Source organism: Solanum stenotomum, chromosome 3 (assembly GCF_019186545.1).
Source record: "Solanum stenotomum isolate F172 chromosome 3, ASM1918654v1, whole genome shotgun sequence".
NCBI classification, from domain to species: domain Eukaryota; kingdom Viridiplantae; phylum Streptophyta; class Magnoliopsida; order Solanales; family Solanaceae; genus Solanum; species Solanum stenotomum.
This window is the reverse complement of record NC_064284.1, coordinates 18,961,534-18,976,366: the sequence shown is the minus strand read 5'-3', so window position 1 is coordinate 18,976,366 and position 14,833 is coordinate 18,961,534. Positions and strand designations below refer to the sequence as shown.

Genomic DNA, 14,833 nt, shown 5'->3' with positions numbered 1-14,833 from the left:
ATCGCGTAGTATCCACGCTCTTCAGAGGCGCGCGTGATTACTGTGTCCTTATCCGGCCCCATATCCAAGAACCTTTGAAAGTTCAGTGAAGAACCCGTACATCTATTTCTAAATCTGACCGTTGATCACATATAGAATGAAATTAATGAGAAGTTGAACGGCTGAGATGAAGAGAATAGCACCAAACACAAGGAATTTCAAATTAAATAAGGCATACAAGAGACCACAAAACTACCCAACTTATAATCATGACAAGAATCAATCAAATTGCTTAACAACAAGCTATTTTTCTCTCTCTCTCTCTCTATAAGGAAATTACCTTTTCCCTGTAATGCAGAATTTTGATAAAGATCCAAACTTTTGAGGTTTTTTTGAAGATCATAAAGCCATTTTGGCCGGAATTTTGTTTAAATATGTCGTCAGGTTTCTCCGGCGAGTTTTACGGTGCCGGTGGGAGCAACAATGGAAGATCTACCATGAATAACAACTCACAAAGGCCTTATTCTTCACCGCTATCGGGTATTTTGCCTGACCCGGTTACACAGATCGTTCATCAAGGGAGACCCAATTTGATGGGGAAGCGATCTCTTGCGGAGTTTCAACAACAACAACAATTGCAGTTTCTACAACTTCAACAGCAGCAGCAGCAGCAGAAACAACAGCAGCAGCAGCAGATGATGCTACTTCAACAACAGCAGCAGCAGCAGCAAGGACTTGGGTTTTATCTCCGTAACGTAAAACCCAGAAGTTATCAGCAGTCATCTCCAATGTCTCCTCTTTCCCCTGTAGATTTTTCTGTTGCCGCTGCTGCTGCTTCTTCAATTTCATCTGAATTTTCTTCGAATTCAAATGTCTCTACGATGATGAACACGCGCCACGCTCTACCTGTTCACCAGCAATTCCGGTCACAGCCTGCTAATATTGGTGGATTTTTATCTCCAGGTATTCAGAATTATTCTACGGGGGTTTCGTCTCTAAATCCAGTTCAAAACAGAGCAACCATCGGAGTACAGGAATTGTTGTCACAGGAATCGGATAAAAAGATGATGAATTGTCTTCAAGAGCTTGAGAAACAGCTCTTAGACGACAACGATGAAGAAGAAGGCGATACAGTTTCAGTCGTCACCAACAACGATTGGTCGGAGACAATACAGAATCTGATTAGCCCCTGTCATAATCAGAACCAAAACCAAATTCAGAAACTGGCATCACTATCTCCATCCTCTTCGACTTCTTCGTGTGCTTCTTCAACAGAGTCTCCGTCAATATCTTGTCCCAAACAGTCTATAATAGAAGCAGCTACAGCAATAGCCGATGAGAAAAACGACGTCGCAGTGGAGATCCTCACGCGCCTATCACAAGTTGCCAATATCAGAGGTTCCTCTGACCAGCGGCTAACGGCGTACATGGTTTCCGCTTTACGGTCGCGCGTGAACCCCGTCGATTACCCCCCGCCGGTGCTGGAGATGCGAAGCAGAGAGCATACAGATAATACTCATAATCTATACGAGGTATCTCCCTGTTTCAAGCTCGGTTTCATGGCTGCCAATCTAGCTATCCTTGAAGCTGTAGCTGACCACCCTTTCAACAAGCTTCACGTCATTGATTTCGACATCGGCCAAGGCGGACAGTACTTGCATTTACTGCATGCACTGGCTGCCAAGAAATCAAACAGCCCAGCCGTTTTAAAAATCACGGCTTTCACAGAACAAGCAGGCGGAGTTGACGAGAGACTCAATTCTATCATCGTGGAGCTTAACTCCGTCGCTAATCGGCTCGGGGTCTGCTTATATTTCAACGTAATGTCTTGTAAGGTAACCGATTTGAGCCGGGAAAACTTAGGCCTTGAACCTGATGATGCATTAGCAGTGAATTTCGCATTCAAATTATACAGATTACCCGACGAAAGCGTAACAACGGAGAATCTCCGTGACGAGCTTCTCCGTCGGGTAAAAGCGTTATCACCAAAGGTGGTAACGCTGGTGGAGCAAGAAATGAACGGCAACACCGCTCCGTTTCTAGCGCGTGTGAATGAAGCGTGTGGTCATTACGGTGCAATATTCGACTCGCTGGATGCTACAGTGTCAAGAGACAACATGGACCGAGTCAGGATCGAAGAGGGACTGAGTCGGAAAATGTCTAATTCGGTAGCGTGCGAAGGGAGGGACCGCGTTGAAAGATGCGAGCTATTTGGGAAGTGGAGGGCCCGTATGAGCATGGCTGGGTTCGGGCCGAGGCCCGTTAGTCAAATCGTGGCGAATTCTTTGCGTTCAAAGCTTAATTCGGGTACACGTGGCAACCCGGGCTTTACCGTGATTGAACAAAGTGGAGGTATTTGCTTTGGTTGGATGGGACGAACTCTCACCGTCGCATCAGCATGGCGTTAACTTTAGCATTATTTTCTAATCAAGAGAAAAATATTCTGATTATTATCTTATTAATATTAATCTTCAAAGTGATTTGCTGTATTAAGGGGCTTTCTTTAATTTTGGTTATTATTATTATTATTGTTAATGAAAATTCAGATGATGTCCCTCATTCGAAAAAAAAAAAGGCATGAATATTAATATTTAGATTCTCTTTGTAAATATATTTGTGTTAGTGCATGTATCGCTGTTGGATACATTTTATTTTTAGGCTATGGTGTTTGGCAGAATGCGGACTTGTGTTTGTATTAAACGAATGGCTTTGGATGTTGAAATTTTTTGGGTCCACCGATTAGATTATTTTTTAGGTACATATGGTTGGTCGTGTATTAATGAATTTGATTTTATGGTGCATCTTATTTGTTTACTTCTATATATATATATATATATATATATATTTTTATGGTTTCTCATCCGGTGTATGGAGTTTGTATTGGATCATCGATTAAATTTAGATCACGTATTGTAGAACTTATTTGAGTGTACGTGGCACTTTCAATATGATTTTCCTTATATTTCAAACTTCTATTTGAGGGTGAAACAATTTTATTATCGCACCACAATTTATGTTGATTTCTATATTGTGTTGTTGTTGTTGGTGTAACTTTTAACTAATTGAGCATGGAGGGAGGTTCACGTGTAAGAATTGTTTATCACATTAGCTAGTTGTCACCCAATATTTTTTGCCAAAGGGGTTTGTTTCTCACTTACGCATTGAATAATTAGGTGGAAATATACCAAATTAACAATTAAACAAAACCAGTTTCATGTGAACTAGTTTTGCTTCATCTTTCTCCTTAAGATTAATTGCACCTTAATTTTTAATTACTCTTACTTAAAACGGATTACTATAAAAAAAATTCAGGTGAGTATTATGATTAATGACTAACTAACTGACTAATTTTAGGATTCAACTCATGTAGGCTGATAATATTAGCGTATTAGTGACAATGTAAAAATATAATTTCCTTGAAAACAATTAAGACTTGAATTATTTTGTACATTGATAATGTAAACATGGGTATAAATTATAATATAATATTAATGTGGTTTATCATGTTGTGACATGTTATTTATATGTTTACGTTATTAGTATTTTTGGTTTCTCAAATTTATTTAGTTTTTATGGTATTTGACTAAACATATTTAATTTTTTCATTAATTAAAAAAAGGTTATTTATATTCCATTATTTGTGAATATATAGAAATTCACTATCTTTATCAATTGTTTCATTGTTAATTAGTCATGTGTTATGTTAATCTCGTACTTTTACTTCATATTTAATAATCATATACTTTTAAAAAACTGTTCAAACATAACATATTTCCTTATGTAAAAAGGATGATGAATACGCACAATACATAATTGAAAATTAATTGTGCTTAATAGTGAAATAGGGGTATAGAGCCAATGTATAGTTTGTGGGTTCAATCAATGTCAGAAGTTTTGATTTAAATTCTATATTTGTATTTAAAAATTTATTAGATATATTCAAATTATTAACTTAAATTCAATAACTTTAAAGAACATAAATCTCAAAATAAGTAAAAGCAGTCAGGAAAAAAGGTCCATGTTCTTTTACCACCTTAATAGTTAAGCTCAAGAAATGTGCATATCCTGGTTTACTTTTTTTCTTATTTATTTATGTTGGTGTATACATGGTTTATTTTGAGTTTTATTTATGTTCGTTTACCTTTTACCTTGTTGATATTTCGAACTCATAGCTTTAAAATTTGAGACGACAAGTGTTTACCACCTACACAATCGTCTCGTCTTATATATGGAGTTTAAGTTGCATAGCTTATTTTTGTTTATTATTTGATAGATGTATAGAAATCTAGGGTTACGATCAAGGGTCGACTGACATGAAGTCCGCCCTATTAACCTTGTTTCGGAATATATATAAAGCATCCAATAAATAATTTTTTTGACTGATCCATTGGTCTTGGGTAGATGCTTAAGGCTCTTTTAGTGTTGTTGAACTCGGATTTGAATCTCACTGTGAACATATCTTTTTTATAGTTTTGACTCAGTCACTTTTAGAGCACCCACAATCTTAGAATCCTACCTCTTTAGTGGTTACGATTGGGGGAAAATCTAGGGAAGACAAGTTGTGATATGCAAGAAAAGAAAAGTATATATGGACTAATGGAATCCACGAGGCAAAGCAAAAAAAAAATGTGTATGTGGTGAAACTATAAATCAATTATGGACGCCACAGAGACAAAGTTAGGGTTGGGTTAAGTTGAGGAGGACATAACAACACTAAGGAGTGGGTCCTATACCCCATATTATGTTTTTTATTAAACAAATATATATTCACGACATATATAGGCTATAGCTCTGTCAAAATATGTCACAAATTAAATTATTGTAAACTTCCAACCAATACTGCCAAATTAAAGCCTAATTCCTTATTCCTTTAGCACAAACATGGAATAAGATATTTAAGTAAACTTTTTATAGATGTAATGCGAAGAAGTATTAAGAAAAGTGACTAGAAAAGATATGATATATCTGTAAGTTATTAAGAAAATGACTTTACATATGAGGATTTAGACATTCAGCATTAGAATAGAGGTTTAGTAGGTGGTCGCGTATTATCTATTTTCTTCTCAATATTACTATTATTTTTACACTGATCTCCTATTATATATGTATATCTTAATATTCTTTGAATTTTATTATATATCACGTGTTATTTTCTTTAATTCAATTATCGTATTATTTATTGTTGATATTATTCTTTTATTCATTATTTTCATCATAACTTCTTTAATATTTAATTTTTTTATTCCCATTTTGAAATGTTTTATTTGAACCTATGATCTATTGAAAACAACTCTCTAACGACACAAGGTGAGAATAAAATATATACACACACCATACTCTTCAAACCTCATTTGTGATAATATACTAAATATATTATTATTTTGTATGGTTATTCTTTCATTACTTTTCAATTAATTTGAGGAGAGATATATAAAAGGTACTATTTTTAACAATTAACCACTTAATTTTGTTACTAAGTAAAATTATTTTTGGATGCGTCGAAATCCTTAACAATCTCCTATTATGAATTGGAGGGGAGTTATGTGTTTACTGCCACAAGATTCAAATAATATTTTGTTTAATTATATCAATTTTTAATTTTAAGACTTTTTTTTAAAAAAAAGAAAGAAAAAGCCTTACTTTTCAAATTTCGTGTATAATTAAGTTAAGATGCATAAAATAATACGAAGAATAATATATTTATGTATTTTTTTGGTAGAGATATCAAATGGATAGATTAAAACGAGTTGAGTCAATAAATGTGTGGGTTATTGATCCATTCAAAAGCTATTGATGTTGAAATGCGTTAAAATGCAGGTCATAATTCAACCCGCCTAATTTTTATTAATAACTGATTTTTTTTATAATTATTTAATACCTAATAAAATATTTTTTTTCTTTATTATGATTATATATAAATATCAAATTTGAAAAAATATTTTAATAAAATTTTCTCATGAATCGAATTAGACGATATTTCAATCCAACTTTTTGTAAGATAAAAATTAATTTAACTAAAGAATAAATAGATCAATAAGTTGCCTAAACTTTAACCACTTTTACGAATTGAATTTGATTTTGTTACCTCTAATTTTTCATTAGCTCGATGGTATATGAACTAAATCCGGCCTATCGCGACCAGAACGACTGCACGAGGAATAAGAGCAATGTAGGGACCAATATGACCTCATTGAGGAATGAAATCTGAAAATACTTAGTAGCACCTTTTCCAGAAAATTTACAGTCAAATATTTTAGGTAATTTAATTTATAAAATATGTACTCCTATATAATATATAAAAAATAGTATATATATGTTATACTACAGTTTAGCATACATATAGTGATATAGTGTATATTTATACCTTTTTATTAATTAAAGGGAAAAAGAATAAATATACCTCGAACTATCGTAAATGGTATGCAAATACCCTCCATCATACTTTTGGGATATTGGTGCCCCTGCCGTCCAAAAACTAAAGCATATATACCCTTTATACTAACGGACATACACGTGTCATAATCTTATCCACCGTTCCGATATTTATCGACGGATATGATTGCGCCACATGTCCCTATTTAGTCTTCCGTTAGAGTGAAGGGCATATATGCTCTAGTTTTTGGACGGCAGGGGGACCAATGTCCCAAAAGTATGATGAAGGGTATTTGCATACCATTTACGATAATTCGGAGATATATTTATCCTTTTTCTCTTAATTAAATGATCGAATGGTATATATTTGCAACTATTCATATCTCCTTTTCCTAGTAGCAGATTTTTAGAATAAATCTTTAAATTTTTAAAACTTTGTGACATCAAAAGCAATTTTTGAATCATTTTTGTTGGTATACGCAATTTTTGAATCAAAAGCAATTTTCTAATCATTTTTTAATTTTTTTTTTTTGTCTATACGCAAAAGAGTAATTATTTTTTGAGGAAGGAATCCCAATATTTACATGTTGCACTGACACTGAATCTAATCTTTATGTTGTTTTAATATTGAACATATTATATTTTTTAAACTATAAATTCAAATTTTATATTTAAGTGAAATCATAGTAGTTGCATATCTTTCTTGTTCGGTGTTGAACCTAGCAAATAGTCGTGTTTTTTCGATCGATTCGATCTGTTTTTTATGTTTTATTATTGGTTATTGATTTGTAAACATGCTAAATTGATAATTGAACCAATATAAAATTACAAAATAGTTTTAAAATCGTTATTTTAATAACTCAATACAAATGAATTAATTTTTTTTTTCTGATTCAATTTATCGATTAAACTGAAATTTGATAACCCCAACTAGCTAATATGACTGCATACGTCCTTGTTTGTTCATTTACACAACTTGTACTAATTATGAAGATACATAATTTCCGTTTCAGATGTCACAATAATTCCTGCTGAAATTAAATGCATCTATCGTGATAGTTGTAAAAACAATTTTTAAAAAAACATCATCAGATTAGATTTGCTATGGTTTATGTTATGTTAATTTCCTTTCAAATGATAATACACAAACTAATAGTGGCAGCACTCTCTTTTTCTTCTTCTTTTTGAACTTAGAGCGTTAAAGCTTTGCGTTTGAAATCATGATTTAAAATCACTAATTTGAAAATCAAAATTTCATTTCACATATCGTAATGCAAATTAAGTAGCAAGAATTAAAAAGAACAGTAGTACAATTTGCAGGCCATAAAGTAAATATTGATTAAGAAAAATATATATATAAAAAAAAGGTCCCCACTTAATTAAATTCCAATATTCCCCACCCACCCATGGTGGATATATAATAGTGATATCATCATCAGCAGTTCAGCACAGAGAGATTATATACTTTAGTAGTACTAAATAAATAAATATCATAAATGCGTTATAATGTATTTATTTTTATTTTTTCTGATAGATTTGGGGGGCAGATAATAAAGTAGAGATTCAGAAGTACAAAATGGAAATGAGAAATAAATGATATCGGTCATAATGTCTTTTTTTTCTTTTTTATTTTCATCAAATATTCAGAGCTCGCATTAAAGTTTCAATTAAATCAAAATTGTATTTGCAGGTTTCATTTAGGAGTAACACTCTTAGTAAGATTTTCTTCATATAGAAAATTCAAACTCAAAATCTCTGATTAAAGATGAATCAATCGTATCAGTGTACCAAAAATCATATTGGTATCTGTCATAATGTCTGATAGGAAGAGAAATAATATGATACGTAAATAGCTTTTAAGATAAAATTCAATGACCCAATACTTTTTTTTATTTATATTCATTCACATTTATTCATCAAGCATCAAATTAAATGAATCTTGATTAATATTTTAAAATGTCCTTTTTTAATTGTGTAAATATAAAAAATATAATTTTATATAATTTTTCAGTATCTAAATTTTAAATATTAAATTAATTTTATTCAATTTAATTTCAAAAAATAATTAAGTTGACACCTGCAAAGTAAAACATGACAGGTAAGTTATAAATATTGATTTAGTTTCATATAATTTTTTTTTCATTTCCTTTCAGTGATACTTAAGGGAAGGGGATAAATTAAAATCTATTGACTACTTTCAAAATGAATAAAAAAAGTATTTTCAAATTTCGTATATAGAAAAATAAAAGATCATAAAATTGAAAAACTAAATACTGTATCTGTAAGTGACTAAAAAATCAATTCTCCTGTGGCATAATGGTAGAAATAGTTAATCACATTTTGGCAAAGCTTGAATAATTTTTTATTTATAAAAAATTGTTTAGCAACTATACAATAAAATTAAAATTGAGTGATTCTTTATGAAATAAACTAAGAATGTAATTAGGAAAATAAATTACATCAATACTAATAACAAGTTAGAAATAGACACCTCTTCATCAACGTGTCTGCATCATGCTGCAGATATTTTTGAAAATGCGAAGTGTATGCTTTAAAGGTACTTTTCATATGTTTTTTCGTTAACCACGTCAAATATTAAAACACCATTAAATATTTGTTAAATAAATAAAATATGTTTTTCTTACCTAACTAAAATAATATATCACATAAATTGAAGCGGAAAAAAAAAGACAGCCATTTTTTAAATGATTTGTTTGAATGTGCTGGCGCGGGGCTTTGCATCTAAGTACCTTAAAATTGGTTCATCATTTAACTTAATTAAGTATGTTAACTCAAATATTAAACACACTGGATAGATAATTATTGTTGTCGCAAATTGAACCTTTTGTTTAATTAAAGCAGATTTAATTGAACTTTTTGTATTTTCATCTTAATTATACATTTTCTGCTTTTCCTACTGCACTGAATTAAAGAGATACTACTGAATATATATAACCATTCGTTATTCGAGACTTACTAGTTCGATTAATTCAAATTTTCATCGTATAAAAATTCATCAAAAAAAAGAAGGAAAAAATAACAAATATACCCCCGAACTATTGTAAGTGGTATGTAAATACCCTCCGTCATACTTTTGGGACATTGATGGCCCTGCCGTCCAAAAACTAGAGCATATATACCATTTATACTAACGGACATACACATGTCACAATCTTATCCACCGATTCGACATTTATTAAGTATCGGATCGATGGATAAGATTGCGACATATGTCCTTATTTAGTCTTTCGTTAGAGTGAAGGGCATATATGCTCTAGTTTTTGGATGACATGGGACACCAATGTCCCAAAAGTATGACGAAGGGTGTCTACATACCATTTACGATAGTTCTGAGGTGTATTTGTCCCTTTTTCCAAAAAGAATTTCCTATAAAAAAATGTTTTTATTTTCAAAATTGAACCTATTCATTTCGCGATAACTCATATGATTATTTGAAGAATAACTTTCACATATATCAAACATAAAAATCATATATGTATGTGTAGACATTGAAATTTTGTGGACTCTACAATAAGTGTTCAATTCGAATTGAGACTCTAGAAGGTGTGTTCAGTTTCAATTAGAATTTTTAGGCGGCTACTCAACCCTAAACCCTAATTCATGTCTATATAAAGGGTACTAAATTCCCTTAAAAGACATCTCAACATATCCCATAAAAACTCTAGGGTATTTTTAAAGATCAAGATCTCGAATATTCCACAAAAGTCATGGAATATTCATTTAGAGGTCAAATCTAAATCATCCTAGTTCGAGAAATACGCCACTAATGGCCCTCGAATCATGGATAAATCTTAGGAGAGTAGAATCAAGGGAAGAACAGAATTGTACCCGCAATCTTGATGAATAAAATTATGTTTCTTCATTTTTTTTGTGATTGTAATTTATTTTCTGTCACTTAAAAAAAAAATTGTTGCAAATAGTATGCTATAGTTATAGTTTGTATAATTGCGCTACATGCCAAACTTTATGTTTGTTATGACTATTGATCTGTATATATCGATATACATATACATAAAAAATATGTATTTGGGTCTATTTGTATATTTCGGTATACAAATGATTCCTGCATTTGTATATTTCGGTATACAAATGAGTCTTGCATTTGTATATTTCGATCTATTTGTATATTTCAGTATACAAATGGGTCCCGCATTTGTATATTTCGGTATACAAATAGGTCCTGCATTTGTATATTTCGGTATACAAATGAGTCCTGCATTTGTATATTTCGGTCTATTTGTATATTTTGGTATACAAATGGGATGACAAAAAAATGAAATGTTTGCTGTGAATTACAAATAAAAGAAACTATGGCTATAGTATTTAATTTGAATTAATAATTTGCTATTTTATACGATTTTCCCTTATTTGAATGTAATTTCAACCTCAAAAACAGGAGAAAAAACATGTTTTGGGAATAAGAAAGTGTAGTTCACTTTAGGTGGTCAAAAAGTTAGGTTTTATACCATCATGATTAGTTTTTCAAAAACTCTTTTCTACTCGCGTGAATTATATTCAAAGTGTGATATAGTAAAATTACCCATATGTTTATAGTTTATTAAGAAGTATGCAAAGTCAATAGTAGACAAGTGTTATTGGACATAATGTGGATAACTAATTTTGGAGTCCATATTGGAGCTCCGATTAAATTCGAATCGCGCATTGTAGGGTTCATTCGGGAGTGGCGCTCCCAACATGATTTTTTACATACTCAATACTTGAACCCGAAACCTTTGATTAAGGGTGAAATAATCTTACTACTACACCACAACCCATATTGATGATGCCCGAGTTATTTATGATAAACCTAATGTTCTATTACTGATCAAATAGTCTTCCTAGCATTAACTTGTATGACAGCTTTTAAAATTCAAACCTACCTTCCACTCAACATCGCGGATATCGAAACAATAAGATAAAATTGCACGTTTGTTTTTTAAATTTTGTGTTTTGATAATCAAATTTATGTCTAACTAAACATAAATGTTTTAAAAACTATGGTCTACATAAGTTATTGAATATTATAATATAAAAATATAAACTTATGTCCTGTAAAAAAATTACAGTATTTATTATGAAAGCAAAAGTTAATAATTAATATAAAATCTCACTAGTTTAATGTCTAATTACATGTCTTCTCCAAAGTATGGAAATTATCATTTGTGCTAAATTTCGGTCACCACACATGTATCTGGCGCTAGGGGTGGGGATGGTATGGTATATATCGAAATACTATACCATATCAAAATTTTGAATATCGTAATTTTGGTATTATGGTATTTGGTGTGGTATATGGTATACATTTTTTTTTTTTGGAATTCGGTATTTAGAAATAACATAACGAAATACCGAATACCATTCCGGAGTATATAGTTGCATAAATAACAAAATTAAAATACTAACAAACATGCAACCTTGTATTAGTATAAACTAAATGTAGAAGTTAAAATTTTGACTACTCTATTTTAATTAAAATGTATTTGAATTGTATAATTGATTAACAAAAGGAGATATTTCTAGTTTATTTTGCACATATATTTCTACATGTGTAATGTGTTAGTATGATACAATTAAAAACTATTTTTAGTTGTCGAAGTCATAATACTCTATTATACGAGTATATATTAGTCGAAGTTGAACAATTATGGTTACCGATTTTACCATACCGTAGAATACCAAAACCGAACTTCAATTTATCGAACCATACCGAATTAAATTCGTATGGTAATGATATAATATTTAAAAACCGATAACCGAAATTACAATATCGAAACTTTCAAATACCATACCATGCCCACCCTTATCTGGCGCGATTAGATACTTGTATCTCGAATACATAGAGACAAAATTAGGTGTAACTTACTCTATTTTTATTTTATCCAAGTGTATTTGCATGTATCAGAGATACATTGACTCTTTCGCTCATCTTTCTCCTTCTCTTGTTTGCCTCTCTTCCTATGTATCTGTATTTCAGAATGTATCTGATATTACACATACATGTATTTAGTGTGATTCACATGTATTTGAGATGTATTGATTGTCTCGCTCACCTCCATTCTATCTCTCTTCTCTCTCTCCTCTCTTGTTCCTCTCTCCCTATGAATGTATATTTAAGTGTGTAACTGATAGCTGTATCTAGGTATATATGACTTGATATCTGTTATGAAACTATTAATTAGTAAGATAATAAATAATTATTTTAAACTCTATAGAGAATTTGGTAAGTATAAATTATGATATAAATATTTGCATAATTAAATAATTTTGAGAAAATTACATAATTACACGACTTAATATAACATAATATCAAAAATCTCTACCAATTGCATAAATTACAAAAAATCTCTTTTTCCTTCCCTCTCTTAATATCCAAATACTTCACTCCACCTCTATGAGGTACATTACAATTTTGTTTGTGTCTGATATAAATGTTATTGTTGATACATACCTCAATTATTTCAAACATAGATCGATATGAATCTAGTTCATAGTTATGTTATTATGTATCTGATGCATAATTTATGTATTGTTTGCTATGTATCGAGCGAAGAAGAAATATATCCGTTAATTCTGAAAAATACGAAATTATTACAATTTGAAAAACTTTTGAAATGAGAGGTAATTAGTGTCCAAATTATTGGGTTTATGTACGTTGCCTTTAAAAGTTGAAACCTCTACCTTGGCCCATGCTGAGATTGACCAATTGGGCTCAAAGCCCACCACAATTATATCATTCTCCATTGGGAGATTGACATGAAGGTACAAGTAAATAAATATGTTATATTAAAGAAATATTTATCATCTATGGCAATATAATTTTTCTAACTAAATATAACAATTTTTTGGAATTAAGAAATTGTACAGTCGCTTGCCTTTTTCTCTGCCCTTTTTCATCTTCCTTCACTTCTTCTTTTTATTCTTCTTCTTCTTCTTTGTCTCTTTNTGTACGTTGCCTTTAAAAGTTGAAACCTATACCTTGGCCCATGCTGAGATTGACCAATTGGGCTCAAAGCCCACCACAATTATATCATTCTCCGTTGGGAGATTGACATGAAGGTACAAGTAAATAAATATGTTATATTAAAGAAATATTTATCATTTATGGCAATATAATTTTTCTAACTAAATATAACAATTTTTTGGAATTAAGAAATTGTACAGTCGCTTGCCTTTTTCTCTGCCCTTTTTCATCTTCCTTCACTTCTTCTTTTTTTTATTCTTCTTCTTCTTTGTATCTTTCTATATCATTATTATCTTCCTCCTCTTTTTTCTTTCTTTTTTTTAAAAAAATTATTCTTCTTCTTTGAAATTTTCATATAAATAACTATCTTCAAATCAATTTTTGCCCATATTTTATTATTTCTACCCAAAAATACGACGGAAAAAGAAATGGAAAGATGAAAATTTGTATAAAATCATATTTTCAAGCAGAAATTTCAAATCTGTAAAATTATAGCAACAAGAGTTCACCATGAAGGGTCATTATAAAGCTTCAAATTTTGAATTCACTATTTGAATTTTACGAATTTGTGATTAGCTTGGATAGATTGTTCCTACAAATAATTGAAAATGTCGTTTGAAATTTATATCTCAATTTTAAGAGGGTTTGGTTAAGTTTATAATTGATTTTAGGAGAAATATTAGATTGAATCTCGAAAAAGGGAAAGTTTATGGAACTGTATGACAATTGTATTAGATATGTTTCATAATTGTATTGAAATTGTATTAAAATCATGAACAATACATTTATAATACATATTACAAACTTCACTCTTTTTTAGTGGTATCAACCAAAATAATTTAAATAACACACTCGTAATACATTTATAATATAGGAACAATACATTTGTAATACATATTGCAAACGCCGTTTTTTTTCTTAGTGATGCAAATCAAAATAATTTATATGATATATATAATACATGTTTTATTCATAATTAGTACATTTATAATACATATTGCACACTTCACTCATTTCTTAATACCAACAAGAATAATTTAGGTAACACACTAATAATATCTTTATAAGACACCCACATTACATTTTAATACATATTGCAACCGTCACTCATTTATAAATTAAAATAATTTATAAGACACATATAATATAAGTTTTATTCATAAGCAATTCATTAATAATACATATTGCAACCATCACTCATTTTCTTAGTGATACAAATCAAATAATTTATAAGACACATATAAAATAAGTTTTATTCATGAACAATACATTTCTAATACATATTGCAAACTTTACTGTCTTCTTAGTGATACCAACCAAATGATTTACGTAACACACTTATAATACATGCACATTATATTTTTAATACATATTGCAAACATCACTCATTTTTTTAGTGATACAAACCAAAATAATTTATAAGATACATGCAATACATGTTTTACTCATGAATAATACAAGTTTAATTCAGTCTATAGATTATTATCTTGTTTTTCATTA

At 30.4% G+C, this 14,833-nt stretch overlaps 1 protein-coding gene across 1 annotated transcript; it reads left to right on the top strand.

Annotated features, from left to right (window-relative positions):
• The first annotated feature begins 225 nt into the window (after nt 1-225).
• LOC125859938 (scarecrow-like protein 8) lies at nt 226-2,601 on the top strand. The gene has a single exon (XM_049539792.1). The coding sequence runs from the start codon at nt 414-416 to the stop codon at nt 2,385-2,387; it is 1,974 nt and encodes a 657-aa protein (XP_049395749.1). The 5' UTR covers nt 226-413; the 3' UTR covers nt 2,388-2,601.
• Nucleotides 2,602-14,833: the final 12,232 nt, after the last annotated feature.